General features: G+C 44.0%; 1 protein-coding gene across 1 annotated transcript in view; it reads right to left on the bottom strand.

Moving 5' to 3' along the window:
- Nucleotides 1-14,276, bottom strand: part of SPHKAP (SPHK1 interactor, AKAP domain containing) — a 162,104-nt gene that overhangs the window by 21,579 nt on the left and 126,249 nt on the right. Inside the window, exon 7 of the mRNA XM_088841870.1 lies at nucleotides 9,720-13,491. Within this exon, the coding sequence (XP_088697996.1) occupies nucleotides 9,720-13,491 (3,772 nt within the window). The remainder of the gene's footprint in view (nucleotides 1-9,719; nucleotides 13,492-14,276) is intronic.

Genomic DNA, 14,276 nt, shown 5'->3' with positions numbered 1-14,276 from the left:
CCCACTCCAGTACTCTTGCTTGGAAAATCCCATGGACAGAGGAGCCTGGTGGGCTGCAGTCCATGGGGTCACGAAGAGTTGGACACAACTGAGCGAATTCACCTTCACTTTTCACTTTCATGCATTGGAGAAGGAAATGGCAACCCACTCCAGTGTTCTTGCCTGGAGAATCCTAGGGACGGGGGAGCCTGGTGGGCTGCTGTCTATGGGTCGCACAGAGTCGGACACAATTGAAGCGACTTAGCAGCAGCAGCAGCAGCAGCAGCAGCAAGGGTGGCTTACTGGAAAAGGTTGCAATCTGATCTCTAAACCTACACTTGCCCAGAGCACACAGTGGATACAAACTAACTACAGGGGCTTCCCCAAGTAAACTCAGGCAGCTACAAGCCCATTGACGGTTCATAAATATTCTATACTGGTTATAACAGACCGAATTATGGGAAGACATGCACAACAGAGCAACTGTCAGTCGACCGTGAGCATATGACCATCTGCATTCCCTTTCGTGACTGGTAGTAGGAGAAGGCAATGGCACCCCACTCCATTACTCTTGCCTGGGAAATCCCATGGACAGAGGAGCCTGGTGGGCTGCAATCCATGGGGTCGCTAAGAGTCGGACACGACTGAGTAATCACTTTCACTTTTCATGTTCATGCATTGGAGAAGGAAATGGCAACCCATTCCAGTGTTCTTGCCTGGAGAATCCCAGGGACAGGGAAGCCTGGTGGGCTTCCGTCTGTGGGGTTGCACAGAGTCGGACACGACTGAAGTGACTTAGCAGCAGTAGGTACAAGCCCTAAAAGGCTACATAATTTTCCTTAATCTTAGAATGAGTACTGTTATCCTTTTTCCAAAAATGACTGTACTTTAAAAAAAAATCTCAGTTGGTAAAGAATCCGCCTGCAATGCAGGAGACCCTGGTTCGATTCCTGGGTCAGGAAGATCTACTGGAGAAGGGATAGGCTACCCACTCCAGTATTCTTGGGCTTCCCTTGTGGCTCAGCTGGTAAAGAATCTGCCTGCAATGTGGGAGACCTGGGTTCGATCCCTGGATTGGAAAGATCCCCTGGAGAAGGGAAAGGCTACCCACTCCAGTATTCTGGGCTGGAGAATTCCACGGACTGTATAGTCCATGGGGTCGCAAAGAGTCAGATGACTGAGCGACTTTCACTTCATTTCACTTCACAGAACTTCAAATGCTTAATTCTGGGGGCGTGATTAAATACCACCTCTGAAATGTGAACGTGTCACCTTGGTAATTTCACACAAGATCTCAGATTCCTTCTCACAGAATCCGGACAAGTGCAGTGTTGGGGTGTGGCTGCTTCTAGTGCAATCTGCTGCTAACATTTGGTGCAAAGAGACCCATATAAACTTGATCTTTCTTTCAGAAATGTTGAGATTTTCTAAATTGAGCAAGGAAAAGGGGGAGAGGAATAGATGCAGCCAAAGACACATTTACTGAATTTAACTAAATCAAATGAAAGAGAAGTTCATTGATGACAAATGGAAATAATATACATGTTCCCCCAAGTGGAAATGAGCCAAGCGTTGAGCACAAAGGAGAGAAATCCGAAGCCAATTGTTCATTTGGTTAAAAAATAATTTCCTAGACCAATTCCCAACTGAGTTAGGACCTTATATTATTAGCAAAATTTGTTCCAGGACATTTCTTACTAAAGCAGAAGTTAAATCTCAGTGACTGACATTAAACATTCAGGTTAAAAAATGAAGCTGTCAGAATATTTTATTTTATCTCAATTTCACACTCTATTTACAGTAAACTTCATATCCCATGTTACATAACCAGGAATTCAGAATGAATAATGATTATATCTAAAATAGTAGTTTTCATTTTCTTTTGAGAGAAATTTAAAGCTTTGCTCATTTATTTATGAATAATACACATATATGTTTTGCAGATGTATGTGTTGGCTTTTTTTCCTACTTCTGATCTTACAGTTCACACACACTGCTTTCAAGGACCATAGTTGATATGACATCAAATTGAACTGTAGAATTTCTGAGCTGGCAGGGACCTCAGAAACCACCTAGCTCAGAGTTCCTTCAACTTAATTTGCTAGCAAACCATTGTCATAATTTGTGCCATATTTGCATTACCCTTTACAATAATAATAATAAAAATTTAAAAATTAATTTATATAACCAAAATATGTTTATTTTAGAAAGAAAATTTGAGTCATTACTATAAATGAAAAACAGGAATCACTTGCCATAGGTAGACAGTAACAATAACCCTAATGTAAGTGATGGAGTTTGGGTGAAAATGATGTATTATGTTGGTTCATTAGCTGTAACAAGTGGACCACTGGTGTATGATGGTGATAGTGGGAGAGGCTATGCTTATGTGGGGGCAGAGGACATGGAAAACTCTCTGTTCTATCCACTTTACTGTGAATCTAAAACTGCTCTTAAAAAATTAAGCCTATTTAAAAAAAATGAAAAAATAAGGTTATCAATAAATAGCAATTTTTATTTAACAAAATGTCCCTAGGAGATGTGCACAGTAAGAAGTGCAGTGGGAGTCCTTAGACAGAAGGAAAATAATACTGATTGGAACTTGGATACACACAAAGAAAGAACACCACAAACAGTAAATAATTTTCAAGATGATCATTGAAACTCAGGCATGCTGATAACTACATTAATTTTTTAATGGTCAAAACACTCTAACAAGAAGCAGAGATTGTCACTTTTGTTTCAGATCCTTCCATTTTCTGCCTCTGAGATTATCATATGATTATGATTATTAAGTTCAGCCCTAGATTTAAAAGGATGTTTATTATACTCAATCTAGGATTTCTAGGTGATTCATCCTGGGAGAAATTTTGTCTATCTAGAACACAGTGATGTTAAAGATGCGGTTCAATTCAATTCTTAAGTCATTGGCATAATTTCTCTCTTTTTTCACATTTTGTCTCAAATGCCAACATTCTATCTTAAGAAGCCTCTCCCCCCAACTAGTTATTTTCTGTCACATTACTCTTATTTCCTCTCAGCACACACTACAGTAATCTTTTTCAAGCGGGTTTTTCCAAGCACACTGTCTATTTCTCCCACTGGTGTGCAAGGTAGCCCGCCAGGCTCTTCCGTCCACGGGATTTCCCAGACAAGAACACTGGAGTGGGTAGCCATTTCCTTCTCCAGGGGATCTTCCCGACCCAGGGATCGAACCCAGGTCTCCTCCACTTCAGGCAGATGATTTACTGTTTGAGTCACCAGGGAAGCCCAAGAGCCGTGGATGCAGGCACTAAATCTTTATGTTCTCTTGTGTTTGCAGCTCCAGCGGCAACGTGTATCATAGATAAGCATGCAAATAATTGTCGGGTGAAAAATTTTTTTTCTTGAAGCAAACATAAATGAATACACAATATAAAATATATTTTTTAAAAATTATATAAAGTGAGTGCAACATGTGAATGATCAAGATTTTCAGTTTGGTGTTTATACCTTGGTCTCCAGCTATCAAAAAGTTAGATAATTGCTTTTCGAAAATCTCAGAGAAGGTGGTTGAGTTAAGAACACATTGCTGTTCACCAATAGGATAATATCTTCCCAGAAATCAAGAACTGGGCTATCCTAAATCACTGCAGCTCTTTAAAACTGATATAATTCGGAACTTGGCCAAATGTGGTGGCCTGAACTACAGTAGCAGCAGTAGTAGTGTTAGCTGCTCAGTCGTGTCCGACTCTTTGCAACCCCACGGACTGTGGCCCACCAGGCTCCTCTGTCCACGGAATTCTCCAGGCAAGAATGCTGGAGTGGATTGCCCTTCCCTTCTCCAGAGGATCTTCGCAGTCCAGTGAAAGAACCTGGGTCTCCTGCATTGCAGCAGATTCTTTCCTGTCTGAACTACAGTATTTCTATTTGGGCCTGATGGCCATGATGAATTTTGGTTTTACATAACAAAAAAGTAAGAATGTGATTTTTATTTCATTATGTTGAGCATTTATGAAGCTGTTAGTAAGAATTATGACAATGTCCTTCAGAGAATAGCTTAAAAATATCTTCAGGACATGACACCTCCCCACTTCCAAACAATCTAATGTGTGCCTATGTCCTCCCTCCCCCTAGTGTATAAGTGGGTAGGAAGTCTGTCATAGGGAATTGAGCTCCATATTTAGGTATTTGGACACGTCAAATCCCCTGATAACAACCCTGAACTTAGAAAATGTGATCTAAGTATGACTAATTTCCCTCTTGCAAATCCTGAGAATTCTCTAGTTTCAATAAAATTCTCACACTGTTCAAAACAGGTTTCTCTTGGGACAAAGATCTTCTGGAATAAAAGCAACCATATACCTTAAACCCAAGCACAACTGTAAACATTTATTGAGTGTTTGTAATAGACTAGGTGCTGAGTTAAGAGTCTGTCAACATTTCTTGATGTAAACCTTAAGAATCTTCTGATGATGTAGCTGTTACTATTATTACCCCCTACAGGAGAGTCCCTTGGACTGCAAGGAGATCCAACCAGTCCATTCTAAAGGAGATCAATCCTGGGTGTTCATTGGAAGGACTGATGCTAAAGCTGAAACTCCAATACTTTGGCCACCTCATGCAACGAGTTGACTCACTGGAAAAGACTCTGATGCTGGGAGGGATTGGGGGCGGGAGGAGACGGGGACGACAGAGAATGAGATGGCTGGATGGCATCGCCGGCTTGATGGACATGAGTTTGAGTGAACTCCGGGAGTTGGTGATGGACAGGGAGGCCTGGCGTGCTGTGATTCATGGGGTCGCAAAGAGTCGGACACGACTGAGCCACTGAACTGAACTGAACAGGTGAGACAGAGTGCCCGAAGAATGATGGACGGAGGTTCGTTAACATTGTATAGGAGGCAATGATCAAAACCATCCCAAGAAAGAGAAATGCAAAAAGGAAAAATGGTTGTCTGAGGAGGCCTGACAAATAGCTGTGAAAAGAAGAGAGATGAAAGGCAAAGGAGAAAAGGAAAGATATAAGCATCTGAATGCAGAGTTCCAAAGAATAGCAAGGAGAGATAAGAAAGCCTTCCTCAGCGATCAATGCAAAGAAATAGAGGAAAACAATAGAATGGGAAAGACAAAAGATCTCTTCAAGAAAATTAAGAGATACCAAGGGAACATTTCATGCAAAGATGGGCACAATAAAGGACAGAAATGGTATGGACCTAACAGAAGCAGAAGATATTAAGAAGAGGTGGCAAGAATACACAGAATAAGTGTATGAAAGGGATCTTAACGACCTGGATAACCACAATGGTGTGATCACTCACACTCACCCAGCGCCAGACACCCTGGAGTGAGAAGGCAAGAGGACCTCAGGAAGCATCGCTATGAACACAGCTAGCGGAGGTGATGGAATTCCAGCTGAGCTATTTCAAATCCTGAAAGATGATGCTGTGAAAGTGCTGCACTCAATATGCCAGCAAATTTGAAAAATCCAGCCCACAGAACTGGAAAAGGTAGGTTTTCATTCCAATCCCGAAGAAAGGCAATACCAAAGAATGCTCAAACTACTGCACAATTGCACTCATCTCACAAGCTAGCAAAGTAATGCTCAAAGTTCTCCAAGTTAGGCTTCAACAGTACGTGAACCGTGAACTTCTAGATGTTCAAGCTGGATTTAGAAAAGGCAGAGAAGCCAGAGATCAAATCGCCAACATCCGTTGGATCATAGAAAAAGCAGAGAATTTCAGAAAAACATCTACTTTTGCTTCATTGACTATGCCAAAGTCTTTGACTGTGTGGATCACCACAAACTGTGGAAAATTCTTAAGAGGTGGGAATACCAGGCCACCTTACCTGACTCCTGAGAAACCTGTGTGCAAGGCAAGTGGCAACAGTTAGAATCGGACATGGAACAACAGACTGGTTCCAAATTGGGAAAGGAGTACTTCAAGGCTGTATATTGTCACCCTGCTTATTTAACTTATATGCAGAGAACATCATGAGAAATGCCAGGCTGGATGGAACACAAGCTGGAATTAAGATTGCCGGGAGAAATATCAATAACCTCAGCTATGCAGATGACACCACCTTTACAGCAGAAAGTGAAGAAGAAGTAAAGAGCCTTTTGATGAAGGTGAAAGAGGAGAGTGAAAAGGCTGGCTGAAAACTCAACATCCAAGAAACAAAGATTATGGCATCCAGTCCCCTCAGTTCCTGGGAAAAAGATGGGGAAACAATGGAAACAGTGACAGACTTTATTTTCTTGGGCTCCAAAATCACTGCAGGTTGGTGACTGCAGTCATGAAATTAAAAGACACTTGCTTCTTGGAAGAAAAGCTATGACAAACCTGCTGCTGCTGCTGCTGCTAAGTCGCTTCAGTCATGTCCAACTCTGTGTGACCCCATAGATGGCAGCCGACCGGGCTCCGCCGTCCCTGGGATTCTCCAGGCAAGAACACTGGAGTGGGTTGCCATTTCCTTCTCCAATGTGTGAAAGTGAAAAGTGAAAGTGAAGTTGCTCAGTCGTGTCCAACTAGTAGCGACCTCATGGACTGCAGCCCACCAGGCTCCTCTGTCCATGCGATTTTCTAGGCAAGAGTACTGGAGTGGCTTGCCATTGCCTTCTCCATGACAAACCTAGACAGTGTATTAAAAAGCAGAGACAATGCCAAGAAAGGTCTGTATAAAAGCTATGGTTTTCCAGTAGTCATGTATGGATGTGAGAGTTGGATCATAAAGAAATCTGAGTGCCGAAGAATTGATGTTTTTGAACTGCAGTGTTGGAGAAGACTCTTGAGAGTCCCTTGGACTGCAAGAAAATCAAACCAGTTCATCCTAAAGGAAATCAGTCCTGAATATTCATTGGAAGGACTGATGCTAAAGCTGAAGCTCCAATACTTTGGTCATCTGATGTGAAAAGCCAACTCATTGGAAAAGTCCCTGACGCTGGGAAAGATTGAAGGCAGGAGGAGAACAGGATGACAGAGAACGAGATGGTTTGATTGCATCATCAACTCAATGGACATGAATTTGTGCAAGCTCTAGAAGCTGGGGAAGGACAGGGAAACCTGGAGTGCTGCAGTCCATGGGGTTGCAAAGGGTCTGAAATGACTGAGTGACTGAACAACAGCAGGTGAGTAAGGTCTTTCCTGGTGCCTGAGTGGTGAAGAACTTGTCTGCCAGTGAAGGAGACATGGTTTGATCCCTGGGTTTGGAAGATCCACTGGAGAAGGAAATGGCAACCCATTCCAGTATTTTTGCTGGAAAATCCTAGGGACAGATTGGCCTGGTGGGCTATCATGCCCCCTGCATTGAAAGCACTTAGCCTGTAGTCTAACCCCTGGACCACAAGGGAAGTTCCTATAATTCTTTATATTGTGCCACAAAGAAAAATATATTAAATGCTTAGTCTGGATGCTTTGAGAAAAAATTTAGCTCTTGAATTTCTAAGGCTGATGATTCTACCACGTTTTTTTTCTCTTTCACTGTTGGAAAATTGAATCAGAAATCCACATCATGAGATAATATGTGTTTGTGTCATTTATTGGGAACACAAACTAATTCAGTTGGAGGCTTTATTCATGCTTATTTTCCAACTTTTTGGAATGTTCTTAGGTTGTACCTATTTTGAGTATCATTTGTGACATTTAACTCAAAATTGTACAATGCATGGTATCTAATTTCAGTGACCACCACTATTAGATTTGAGCCTACAACTATGAACCTTGTTGAACTACTGGTTCAAGAATGCTCCCTAGCTAGATGATCTTCTTTTACTAAGAATCTCAGCTGGTGCTTTCAAGGAGAGCATAAGTCAAACACCTGGAATCCAAAACAAGTCTTTAATCAGAATTAATAACTTGTCATGCATCATATTTCCTGGAGGTGGTGAACACTATGGTACTTCTGTAAGATTTTGACAAGTATTGTCTGGAGAATTACAGATATGTAAGAACTTGTCTTCTTAGTCAGCTTGGCCTGTATTTCATTTCGTTTAAGTTCATGTTCTTTGGCTTGTACGTTTTCATGCTTTTGTCCCCCTGCATTCTTCTAGGATTTAATCCAACTGGTAAGCTGAATTTTTAGCACTAAGTAGCTAAGAAAGTGCAACTGGAGCACCCACTGCCCATAACTTGTAAAGATGCTTTATAATGATGGCGAGCTTTAGTACCTGAAGATGGATCCATTTGGGGGATTTCTTATTCTTGGTGGGGGTGTGAATGTCCCAGGGATTTTCCAGAGCTGACAAAATTTGAGGAAGTCTGTGTTCAGCTGGTTAATTGCAGCTAAACACTTAAAAAGCATAAGCTCTCTGAATGATAGATGTATATCTCTGAAAAGATAATGCAAGCTATTTCTGAACTTATGTTTCCCAAAGCCAGTAGATTAATTTTTGTCTTTGTTTACTTTGGTAGCTTAAAAATAAACTTTATGTATAGATCAAAATTTTAAATGTTACGATGGTCTCATATTCAAGAATCCTATGAATATGCTACAGAAAATGGGAGTTGTAAAAGGAACTGATATTTCTTTAAGCTGTCTGAGAGAAATAATTACCTTATCTCAAATTCAAAATGCACTGTCACTTGCATTACGATTTTCTGGAAAAAGAACTATTGAAATAACAACATTCCAGTGTTTTTTTACACTTATGCTTCCTTGATTATGTTGAAGTTTAGTCGCTAAGTCGTGTCTGATTCTGCCAGGCTCCTCTGACCATGGAATTTTCCAGGCACAAAAACTGGAGTGAGTTGCCATTTCCTTCTCCAGGGAATCTTTCCCAACCAGGAATCAAACCATGTCTCATGGATTGGCAGGTATTCTTTATCACATGCATGAACGCCTGTATTATACTAAAGATCTAAAGCACTGTGGGACATGGTGTCCTTGCAAAGATCTTTAGAGTAAGACAAGAAAGAAAAACTCGAGAGAACCTGGGGGAAAATTACACCAAAATATTTAATGTCAGATTCCAATATTAAAACTTACTTAAATTTAGCTGTTTTTCAAGTGAACAAGTTGATGTGTTTTCTTTTTTGCTTGAAAGTTGCCATGAATTAATTTCAAAAGGGAGCTTACTATGGGAGATTAATTTTAATGGGGAGAATGATATCTCATTTCATTATACACAGAAATCTAATTTGTTTTAGAAATTAAAAAATTTACTTCCGCCTTTCTATTATATGCATGCTAAGTCACCTCGTGTCTGACTCTTTGCCACCCTCTGGACTGTAGCTTGCCAGGCTCCTCTGTCCATAGGATTCTCCAGGCATGACTACTGGAGTGGGTTGCCATGCCTCCTTCAGGGGATCTTCCCAACCCAGGGACTGAACCCATATTTCTTACGTCTCCTGCATTGGCTGGAGGGTTCTTTACCACTAGCACCCCCTGGGAAAGTGTATATTAACCCAGGGAGGCCAATGACTATCTCAGGAATTCAGTTCCTGAACCGTAAGTTCCTAAGATTTAGAATAAATACTGATTACGACGAGCTGATTCACTGGAAAAGACTCTGATGCTGGGAAAGGTTGGGGGCGGGAGGAGAAGGGGACGACCGAGAATGAGATGGCTGGATGGCATCACCGACTCTGTGGACATGAGTTTGAGTGAACTCCGGGAGTTGGTGATGGACAGGGAGGCCTGGCATGCTGTGTGATTCATGGGGTCGCTGAGTCGGACATGACTGAGCGACTGAACTGAACTGAACTGAAGGTGCAAACTGCAGTCCCATGCACCCTAGTTCCTCTAAGAGATCACTCACTCACCTGGGGTTCTGGCAGGCACTCAGGGCAGCGTCTTCACCCTTCCCTGCATCTGGGACCTTTTCTTCTTTCAAACACTTTTCTTTTTCCTCTAGGGGGCTGCATTCGGAAATCACGTGTTCAGGTTCTCCCACACACTCTTCTCTCTGATCTGTTTCGATCTGGATTAAAGGCACTTCCCTTGAACAAAGTGATCGCCGGGTGTGGCTTAGAGGGACCGCATTGTGGCAGGAGGGAGTTTCCTTTTTAAAATCTAAACTACTGTGACTTGTAAGAGGAGCAGCTTTGCTTGGGGACGACCCTGCGGGACGGTTGCTCTCTGTGATTGAGTTTTTCCTCGGATAATCAACGGACTCCTGCACAAGCAGAGCTGGCCCACTTTGCACCCTGCCCGAAGCTAACCTGCCGGCACACTTCTCCACTTGCAAGGAGGGGCCCCCTGAAGCAGGGTCAGCATTAGCTGCGCCGGCATCGTCCACTATAATTTTGTTCTTCCGCATGAGGGCCTCGATTGAGTTTGCCCATGTCTCGTGAATTAACATGTTTGTGATGTGGTCAGTCCCGCCTCTGCGATACAGGCAAGAGTCAGATTTGCAGAGACCCGAGGAGGAAGCGCCGCTGACTGGCTGGACGCTGAGGAAGTCTTGCTGGCTGTGTTGAGAAAAGCCGTCTAAGGAGTTGGCTTTGATGGGCGCGTTCACCGTGAGCCTGGCGCCCGGGGATCTGCCGTCGGGCACGGACGACTGTCTGCAGTACCAGGGGGACCGCAGAGAAGGCGAGAGCAAGCCAGTGGTCCAGTCCTGGCTGCCTCGCCTGGAGGCGGTGCCGTCTTTGCCCTCTCGTTCAATGTCCCTCAGCATGTACCTGTAGAACTCCTCGGTGATGCTCTCCGTGCTGGACTGCTTGGAGGGACAGCTTGGCTTCACACTCAGGTGGTCATTTTTCCGGCAGGCCTGTTGCACAGCTGAGTTCAGGATGCTGCTGGCATTCTTGCCTGCATAGTAATCCAGCAGTAACTCGAAGCCTCGTCCTTCATTTTCCATCTGGTTCACCATGAACCTGGAAAACTCATCCGTGATGCTCTCGCAGCTCGACTGCTTGGAGACGGAGCTGGCCCGGCTAACTGGCTGACTCAGGGTACTCATCAAACCCAGGCTGTTCACATAGGCCTGGGTGTTAGAGTCCTCCTCTGGAATGCTCTCGCAGCTGGAGGCCTTCAGGCGGTTCCACCTGTCCCCACCCAGTAACCGACTCCGCGGGTAGCCCTGGGCTTGCCAGACACCGTCCACCAGGGAGAACTCTGTGAGGTTCATGATCTTGGCTGTCACTTCATTTGCAAAAATGCTGACAGAGTCTGGGAGGTCCTCGAGGTTCACGGACTCGTCCACCACCCTGTTCATCAGCTTCTCTTTCAGCTCCGGGTGCTCATCGGTTTTCCTCTTGATCTCGCTGAGTCGCGGGGGCTTGTGTTTCCTCACAGTGGCCCCGCTGGCCTGGCTCTCTTTCTTCCTCTTCAAGGATCGGCAGGAGATGTTGGGGGTAACCAGAAACTCATTCCCTCTTTTCCATGCACAGAACCAAGGTTGTTTTCCATTGGAGTTGTCAAGGCAAATCGCTGCGATTTCCGTTGCCATGGAGACGATCGTCTCTGCTAATTCTTCTGCGAAGTCTGCAATGCAGTATATGTCTGGGTCTTTTTCTGGTAGCGTGGATTGAGCAGGAAGCAGCAAATCATCCCCCGACAAAGACGGGCGAACGTGAACTTCATTGTTCAGAGGCAAGGCACCATTGTACTTTTCTTGAGCATTTGCATTGATGCTGTCCTCAGTGTCCTGAGAACTGGTGCTGTACTTGCCAAATGTTGGTGTCATTTCTTCCTCTGGAGGGGCTCTGCATTCATTCTCATTGTCACTGGGTGGTGGAGGAGGGTTTTTCATATCCTCCACCACCGATCCTTTCAGATATATTTCCTTGGGGGATATTTTAGCAGACATGCTGGTACTGCAGGATAATTCAGATTGCAGTATGGGGATCTGGGAAAGACCTGACTGTGCTGGACCCTTGCCATCTTGCTTCAGATGTCCAGCATCTACGAGATCATTGATAACAGGACTGCTGATATGCAGGTTACTAAGTGGATGGCAACTGGAGTATTCAGTGGCTTTTGTCCATGCTGGACAAATGGCTTGATCAGTTGGCTGGAAGTCTGGTTCGGTTTCCTTCCATCTGATGGTCTCCTTAGAAAGGACAGGGGGACATCCCCCAAGCCGTACAAGGTGGCTCATCTTCTTGAACGTGAAGCGTATCACATTGAAGAGCAGCTGATTTACACTTTCCATTAAGGAGTCCAGGGTTTCAGATGAGTCCCTGTCATCATTGGGGTCTATTATTTTATTTTTCTGGTGAATTTCATCAATGGAATGCTTCAGGATAACATTAGACAGGGTCTGTGCCAGTTCATTCCCAAGGGCATTTTCTGAGCACAAGGTCTGAGGCTTTGAAACAGCTTCTACGATCCTCCTATTCACTGACTCCATGAGGTCTCCGATGCTGCTGTAGGCATTAGGTCCTGTTAAGACCAAGGCAACCTCCTTGAGCAAGGCCTCTGCAATGGCTTCATCCCCCAGCTCCATGCTCTTCTCTGTCACTAAACCACAAAGTGGGGTGATGGCTGCAGGGGCCTCAACTGCAGACAGGAAGCCACTGGAAGCCACCGGGCACTTCACCTCTCCTGTTTCCTCCAGGCCACAGACAGCAACAGCACTGGCCACCTGAGTCATGCCGCATAAAGCAGATGGAAATGAGTATTCACTGAGGGAGGGATCCTTGGGTACTTGAGAGGCCTGAGATTGCACTGGCTCATCACCTCCCAGTGGATGGTGTGAAACCAGGGATTCTTGCTCCATTTTGAATCTTTCTGTGGCTTGTGGACTGGAAATGGTTCCAATAACAGTGGCTGCACAAGCTAGTGCTACTTCTAGAGCACTCTGGGGGTGTCTGCTGGAGTTCTCTCCAGAGGGGCCGCCTGGAGTTTCACTGGAGACTTCTGTCTCGGGCCATGAGGAGATGCCTGGCTCAAGGCCAGCATCACTACCTTCTGGACTTTGGACAATGACGATTTTGGGGAGCTCGTTCCATGACTGAGGTACCACGATATCTTTTGTGGAAGAGCCACTGGGGAGCAGAGCATGTCCTACAGAAACACTGACTGCAGATTCCTGGGGGAGGGCAGGCTGAGACTTAGATAGTCGAATAAATGCATCTTGCAGCACAGATTCCGCTAAATTCGTGGCGTACTTGCCTGTTGTGGCTTCTCCGTCTTGTGAGGGAAGAAGAGAGCTTGTGCAGTCTTCATGGTCTGCTGGGTCTAAATTGCTGTCATGCTCAGAGAAAGTCCCACATGCAGAAGGTCCATCCCTCTTAACCATCCTTGAGGAATAAGCATTGCCTGGAACACACAGTGCCTGTGATTTTTCCTCTTGACTTTCACACTTTTCTGAATAATAATCCTTTGTGGTTGACCACTCATTCCCCACAGCTTCACCTTTCCACTTTGATATCTTGGCTGAAGGATCTAGATTCTGCAGACTTGTATATTCTGCCACTCTTCCTAGAGATCCTTCTGTTTTAACCAGTGGTCTATGATATTTGCTAACACACTTGTCTTCCAATGTATAAAGTAACTTTTCCTTGCTGTGATTCCATTCCTCCTTAGTGGCTTCCTTTGGCTTTTTATTTTCCAAGATACTGCTTGAGACATTTATATTTTCATAACCTGGTGAAGAGAAAATGATACTACTTATTTATTTTATTTAAATAAAAATACTACTTATTTATTTTTTCACTTTTGATCATCTGCTTTTATTCCATTTTTTGCAGTTCTGAGTAATTTTTTTTATTGGAGTACAGTTGATTTTCATTGTTGTGTTAGTCTTAGGTATACAGAAAAGTGAATCAATTGTATATATACCCAGTCTTTTTTAGATTTTTTCCCATGTAGGTCATTACAAAGTATTGAATATAGTAGGTTCTTATTAGTTATCTATGTTATATACAGTAGTGTGTATATGGGACTTCCCAGGTGGCTCAGCTGGTAAAGAATCTGCCTGCAATGCAGGAAACCCTGGTTCAACTCCTGAGTTGGGAAGTTCCCCTGGAGAAGGGAGAGGCCACCCACTCCAGCATTTTTGGGCCTCCTTGGTGACTCAGATGGTAAAGAACCCACCTGCAGTGCGGGAGACCTAGGTTCGATCCCTGGGTTGGGAAGATCCTCTGGAGGAGGGCATGGAAACCTACTCCAGTAATCTTCCCTGGAGAATCTCAAGGACAGAGGAGCCTGGTTGGCTACAGTTCATGGGGTCGCAAAGAGTGGGACATGACTGAGCAACTGCATACAACACAGCACAGTGTGTATATGTCACTCCCAATCTCCCAGCCCGCCCCCCTCCACCATTTCCACCTGGTAATCATGAGTCTGTTTTCTACATCTGTGACTCTATTTCTGTTTTATAAATAAGTTCATTTGTATTTTTTTTTAGAGAAAGAAGAACAAACAAAACC

The sequence above is a fragment of the Moschus berezovskii genome, chromosome 2 (genome assembly GCF_049115385.1).
Source record: "Moschus berezovskii isolate FMDL1 chromosome 2, NW_MosBer_1.0, whole genome shotgun sequence".
NCBI lineage: Eukaryota > Metazoa > Chordata > Mammalia > Artiodactyla > Moschidae > Moschus > Moschus berezovskii.
This window is presented reverse-complemented; position numbering and strand designations above follow the sequence as displayed.